The sequence below is a fragment of the Morone saxatilis genome, unplaced genomic scaffold (genome assembly GCF_004916995.1).
Source record: "Morone saxatilis isolate NCDOM2014 unplaced genomic scaffold, NCSU_SB_2.0 Contig6, whole genome shotgun sequence".
In the NCBI taxonomy this organism is placed as follows: Eukaryota; Metazoa; Chordata; class Actinopteri; family Moronidae; genus Morone; species Morone saxatilis.
Window position 1 is genome coordinate 7,628,997 of NW_023340206.1, and position 7,112 is coordinate 7,636,108.

Sequence of the window (7,112 nt, forward strand, 5' to 3'; positions counted from 1 at the left end):
AGGGACTGTGAGTCGGCGCTGAAGCAGGTGGATATGTACGCCCTGGGCCTGATCTACTGGGAGACCTTCATGAGATGTACCGACCTTTTCCCTGGTGAGACACAGAGACAGAAAGGCTGTGAATCTGTTTTGGGTTGTGTAAATAAGACGAGCTGCATCCCTCCAAATACACCACTGCTTGTAGTATTGTTTTAATTTTTACTACCATTTATTATCACAGACAACACAAGAATCCCTCCTACGCTGCATACAGCAGGAAGCCATTAAACACACATTTCATTTCGTAGTGGGAAGCAAGAAAGCGCATTCATAAATTTAATGAATATTTCTGCTACATGAAATATATCTCAGACACATCCTTCCTCTTCCTGTCCTACCTCTAGGAGAATCTGTGCCAGAGTACCAGATGGCCTTCCAAGCGGAGGCAGGGAACCACCCGACGTTTGAGGACATGCAGGTCCTGGTGTCCAGGGAGAAGCAACGGCCCAAATTCCCCGAGGCCTGGAAAGAGAACAGTTTGGTACGTTTGTGTGTGCGTGTCTGTAAGAGAGTGAGCAGAGCAGAGCAGAGAATTATAATTCTAATTACAATAACCAGAGATAAACACTGTCAGCACATTAGAAACATGTCACTACAACTTTAGTAAGTCATTTTCAATTATCTGAAAATCATCTTCTGTTTTTTAATTCTTTTTTGGGGCATTTTGCTCTTATTAAATAGTGATAGTACAGACGGTATCTTTAGGAGCATAAGAGGGGAATAATGTGCAATGAAGGCCACTGGCTAGAATCAAATTGTGGGCACTGAATATGTGGCATGTGTCTCAACCAGTTGGCCATTAGGATGCCAAAATAGACCATATTCGGATCCTTTTTTGGCCTTGAAAGGCATAGGAAATCAAGTTTATAAAAATCATTACACATTGATATTCTAGTAAGTTATCTATCTTTCTTATATGCAACTAAATTCCAACCACAATCCCAGTCAGTAAAGCTGGGAAATAGAAATGGTAATACGGCAGGAAATTCACACACATTCTTTTCTTTGTTTTCAGCTGATTATGAATGAAAACTGTTTCTGTTGAGCTTAAAGCCTTGGTTAAAACAATACTTAGATTCCTGTATGTGCATTGAAACTGTTTTTGGTTGCTGTAATCATTCCTCCGGTCCATACTGGCTGCAAAGACAAATTCCACAGATCTTGTTTTGAGTAAAAATGCCTTCCAGAGTTCAGCTGAAGCTCATACGGTGCTTCATCAGTCTGAGTCAAGTGGATATCCTCAAAAGTTACAGTCATTTTAGTGAAATACCATGTTTGGATTTCCTTGAGCCGTGTTTACTTGCTGAGCTGCAGCGAAGAGACGGCAACACAAAGAGGAAATTGGCCATAACTCAGAAGACTTAATTCGAGTAACACCTGCTGAAGTCTCGTTCTGGCTTTGGTTGAACTCTGGAAGTCACACAGAGTGAGGGCTGTGAGTTTTGTCCCTAGGAAGTGATCTCTTTGCAGCCAGTATGGAACAATTAACAATTGTCAACAGCAACCCAAAACTCTTTTCTTGTGAAATATTAAAACTGTGTCTCCTCCAGGCGGTTCGCTCTTTGAAAGAGACAATGGAGGACTGCTGGGACCAGGATGCAGAGGCCCGCCTCACGGCACAATGTGCAGAGGAACGACTGGCAGAGCTGCTCCTCATATGGGACCGCTCCAAGTCTGTCAGCCCTACACTCAACCCCATGTCCACCACCCTGCACAATGAGAGGTAAGCATACACACAGATAGGCTTCTACCATTGTGGCACTGGTTTTAAATGCTCGCCTTGACGATTTCTGCTCTCTCGCAATGTTTTCTGCCAGAAATCGCATGACACCGAAGTCTGGCCCGTACACAGACCACCCCTCCACCTACATCGAAGAGCACGAGGGTGTGCCCAAGAACACGCAGCAGGACACCACTAGCTCTGTAAGCGGTCGAGCCGTAGCTGGGACCGGAGAGAGAAACAGGAATTCAATCAACCAGGAGCGGCAGCAGCAAGCCAACGCCCGTCTGCCCAGCCCAGAGGGCAGCAGCACCAGCATGGGCCTGAGAGGCAGCCCCTCAGCCTCCACTACAACCACCACTATTATCTCTGAGTCTGAGGGACCTGTAGTGGTCGCCACAGTCCCCGTCTGCCTCCACCTGACCCAGGAAGACCTGGAAACCACCAAGCTTGACCCGAAAGAAGTGGACAAGAACCTGAAGGAGAGCTCGGACGAGAACCTGATGGAGCACTCACAGAAGCAGTTCTGCTCACCAGATCCACTGAGCCCCGGCAGCTCCAGCCTCCTTTACCCGCTCATCAAGATGGCCACTGAGGCATCGGGCACTTCAGACCCCCCTGGGCCCATGCCCACCACCATCTTCCCCCTGCCCAAGCAGCAGAACCTGCCCAAGAGGCCGTCCAGTCTGCCCCTGCGCACCAAACCCACCAAGAAGGAGTCGTCATCGTCTTCGCTCAGGTTCAAGTTCGGTCGCTCGGGGAAGTCCAACCTGCGGCAGGTGGAGGGAACAAAGATGAACATTGGTGCAGTAACGAGCACGAACACAGCCGTAGAGGCTCATCGGGGCACAGGCACGAACAACACACCTGTCCTACGAGACACGCATGTCAACGGCAGCGTTAACGGCGCCGTTAACGGTCACGCCAGCACTGCGATCTCGTCCATGGCTACGGGTGGAGCGACAGGATTCGGAGGATCCAGCATAACTCAGAACGGGTCGGGAGTGCTGAGGTCGGACGACGGCCGCCTTAGCCTCGGCGTCATCACAGCCAGCCCCGACGAACACGAGCCCCTTCTGAGCCGCGAGCGAGAGCAGCCCGACCCGAGAGACGCGTCCTCGAGCGTCGCCGCTCTCCGCTCGGCCCGACCCAACACCAACAACAACAACAGCAACACCGGCCACGGCCAGGGGGACGGGGAGAGCGGAGGAGAGAGCGATGGAGGAGAGGAGGAGGGGAGCGGGGAAGGAGGAAGCAGGGAAACCACGGGGCCCCCGGGAGAAAGCTCGGGGTCGGGATCCGGCGCCGCCGACCACCACGGGCAAGCTCCGGTCACCATGAGAGGGGAGGCCCTGCTCAGGCAGCCCAGAGCCCGCAGGCCTGAGAGACCCAACTCCCTGGACCTGTCCTTCACAACACAGGACTTGGCCTCACTAGGTGATTTAATGCACCAACACCTCACAAAGGAGTTTTCAGAACATCAAGGACTGGAACGAATAAGATTTTATTGATACTAATGTCATTATCTTATCCTTTATTGATTCCTGATTAGTTTTCTGCATGGAAGGAACAAAAGTAGACCCACCAGGTTGCCTGAGAGTAGCTGTCAGTCTGTCGCCATCTAAAATGGATGAAATTAGAGAATATTTGTACAGCAACTGTTTTCATTTAATATTTTAATATAATTCTAATAATAATAACTTGTGTTTATGTAGCACCTTTCAAAATTATAAGAGAAAATAGTTACAATGTGCTTTATAGTAAAAACATATAATAAAATCCACAACTTAACATATAAAGATCAAATAATTTAATAGTAACAGCAAATACCATCGGTTAAGAAAAAGCCAAATAATAAAACTAGAGTATTTAGAAGAGATATTAAAAATAACAGCTCACTAATTTATAGTTTTGTTTTTAGAAAGGCTCAGTCATTTCCTAAAACAGCTGGTCACTGTAGTTTTATCAAAGAGGAGAAACTTGTTTGGCATTTTCATTTGATCAATCACTTAAAACGATTCAGTCCATTATTTAAACAAATCCAACTGACTAATCATTCAAGCACTCTCTTCCTGAACCACATTTTTTTATAGATAAACTTTAAACAAACTATGTTGCCTTAAATGGACAGTACGCCACTTTTACTCGCCCGATGATGTCATAGTGACGTCACCAGCGTTATCTGGAGACTACAAACTTGTAACAGAAAGTCTGAGTCACAAACTTGAAGAAACAAATTGAATTAGAAACAAATGGGTATTTTTCAGGCAGGAATAAGCAAATAAGATTACATTGGTTGCATTATGGGAAATGTAGGATCCAGTGTTTTTTGAGCATGACTAAGGGAGTAAAAGTCTCTCGTGAGTCCTCTCACTGTATGTAAGTGTAACAGAGTTAAAGGCCACCCACAGAAGGCTTCATGTGCACTGATCAGTGTTTGTTCCTGTCTTCCAGGGGAGGGCTTGGTACAGCCAGATGGAGCCTTGGGGGGGACAGGAGAGAAGATCAAGAAGCGCGTCAAAACCCCCTACTCCCTGAAGAAGTGGCGACCCACCACATGGGTCATCTCCACAGACACCCGGGGGCCGGAGGTCAACAACAACGGGTCCTCCCGCGGTCAAGGTCACAGTCAGAACCGGCCCAAGTCCAGTTCGGCTATCTACCTGCGGGGGGGGAGCTTGGCCAGCGAGCCCAGCGACACGCATGTGTGAACTCAGACCCTCTGACAAGACTGAAGAAAAAAAATTTAAAAAATAACCAGAGAGCGTTTGGTTCTCTGTCTGTTGAGCTCTCTGCTCTGAATCAGCAAGAGGAAGCTATGATGGAGTGTCTTGTGAACAAACAGTCGAGTCTGATCGTGTACAGTAATTAGGTCTGTCTCGCTCCTGTGTGTCTTTCTGATGATGGCATTGCTTTAAATGGAATCCAGCTATGCAGCATTCTCACCCGCTTGTTTCCGTATCTTATTAATCTCCCCTTTTTGTCGGTTTTTGTTTCATCCTTTACAAACGCGTAGCAATCGATTTCTTTCTTTTTTCTTTTTTTTTCTATATGTGCACTTTGAACCAATTAAAATCAGTGTTTAGAAGTCCTGTCTGTTGCGACCACGACAAGAAAGTGGTCTCTAAACTTAAAAAGGCGATGAAAAACAATCAACACTTTGAGCGTTCTTTTCTCGTACTTTGCTGTATCAAGCAACGTCCTGGAGTGGGCTCTGTAAAAGATTTGACGGTCTTAAAAGACGGAACAAACTACTTTAACTTTTATCTTTTTATTTCCTTGATTTGTATGCAATACCAATTCTTGTCCTTTTTAAACATGTATCCTTTTTTTTGTATCATAATTTTTAATTGTGCAATAGGATGTAGCTTTTAGATGCTTTCGATGTTTTTATCGCTTCCATTACTTTGGTCATTATTTTGATATGTTAATCTCTGTTGCACTTATGAATAGTCACAATCGTTTTTTGTAAACAATCTACCATACGCTACCACCCCCCCTGACTCAAGAGGAGAAAATGGATGACAATCCTCTTTCCTTCTTCTCTGGACTATTTTTAGGGGGCACAAAAAACACTAAACAATCACTCGCAGCTGACTGGAAAAGTGGGTTTTCATGGAACTCCTCTGCTTGCACAATTACACCAGGAATGGCTCAAACTTTGGGGTCTTTTAACACTACAATCACCAGAATCAAATCTACGGAGGGATCTGTTACAGTGGCCCGACGCAATCACTGTACCACTATCACCTGACCTCACTGTGGACTGTGTGTTTTAGCTGTCTGTATATGACTGAAAGACTTGAAACACTAGAAAGATCGAACTCTGTTGGAAATCCGAAACTAGTCTAAAAAAAAAAAAACCCCACAAAAAAACCAAACCCCTCTGAAGCACGCTGGATATTATTTCTGCTTCTTGTTGTCTCATCCCTTGATGTTCAAATGACTGATTCAGTGTGTGTGAGAGAGAGAGAGTGTGTGTGTGTGTGTGAGAGAGAGTGTGTGCACATGTTGTGTTTCTATATGTCAGCAAGCATTAGAATTATTGGGGCCTAGCGCTGTACAGGCGTGCTGAAATGTCATTGTACTCATTCTGTATTTTCAGCGCTGCTTCAGGGCATATGAAAAGATCTCATTTATGTTTTTGTAATCTGTAATTTGTATGAAAAAAACATATGTATGTGTATTGCATTAATATTTGCATCATTTTTATGGAATTCTGTTTTTGCATTCAATGGACATGGCCTTTGATTCCATTGCTATGCGTCTGCTCGGTACAGTTTCTGTAAACATTTTCAAGTCAATATGAAAGAAAAAGTTCTCAATAAATGTATGAAATAATTGTTGCTTATATCTGTAAAAGGACATCTCTTATTTCAGCATGTCCGCTCTTATTCTGAAAGTATTGCAGTGGAGGAGATATCTGTAGTCAGAGTTAAAGAGAGTTTAGAGTTTAAAAAATATGAAGCTACAGCAGCCGGTCAGCCCAGCATAAAGACTGGAAACGTCTTTCTTTGGACTAGTTTGCTAAATGTGCAAAAATCTAACTGTAAAAACAACAATTTGTGATTTTTGAAGCCTTTTGGGACCCATAGAGTCAAGTGTTTTTCCAAAAATGTGGAACTATTCCTTTAAAAACTCACTAATAATCGTGCTTTTCCTATTTCTATTAGTACTAAGTTTTCATTAGGTCTTTAAAAGTAGGAGCTCAGATCGTTTTATTATGAAGGAAGGGCAAAGGAGCCATATTGCATACATCAGACAGGGGCAGCGGCAGAGGAGCACATCTGTATGATGAACCGGTCCTCCCCTCTACGGGGATTTTAAATGTCCGTAAACACATCAAATACAGAGTTGTGCAACCCCGTCACATAAAACAAGCTCTCCCAGCTCTCCAAGAGACACCGTAAGTTTCTAATGTCGACACACGAGGGAGACCTTTCCTCTGCTCCCCTTGTTTACCCCTCTTCCTCCCCTCTTCCTCTCCTCTTCCTCCTCTTCCTCCCCTCCGCCGTCTGCTCCACGCACCCTAGCAACTGCAGCATCAGCACGAGCATCGCGGCGTTGGTACGCTACGTCACAGCGTCGATAGGCGAGAGGAAAACCGGAAACCGACAGACCTCCATTCAAAATAAAAGTCACGTTTGGAGCGTTTTAGTGTGAAACTTGGTGTTTTTTTTTTGGAAGTTAGATTTTTATGGCAACGAGTGTATGCTCTGAAAAATATGTTGTTGTTTGTGTTTATCAAACATACTTTTAAGATAAGATAAGATATTCCTTTATTTATTTATCCCCCTTTAGGAGAAATTCAGGTTGACACAGCAGCAATAGGGCAAAGTAGTGCAAAAACAGA

At 44.7% G+C, this 7,112-nt stretch overlaps 1 protein-coding gene across 1 annotated transcript in view; it reads left to right on the forward strand.

Moving 5' to 3' along the window:
* Positions 1-6,110, forward strand: part of LOC118340053 (bone morphogenetic protein receptor type-2-like) — a gene marked incomplete in the record, with an annotated part of 29,270 nt that extends 23,160 nt beyond the window's left edge. The window contains 5 exon segments of the mRNA XM_035677901.1: positions 1-94; positions 384-520; positions 1,590-1,762; positions 1,857-3,196; positions 4,214-6,110. Of these exon segments, the coding sequence (XP_035533794.1) occupies positions 1-94; positions 384-520; positions 1,590-1,762; positions 1,857-3,196; positions 4,214-4,470 (2,001 nt within the window).
* Positions 6,111-7,112: the final 1,002 nt, after the last annotated feature.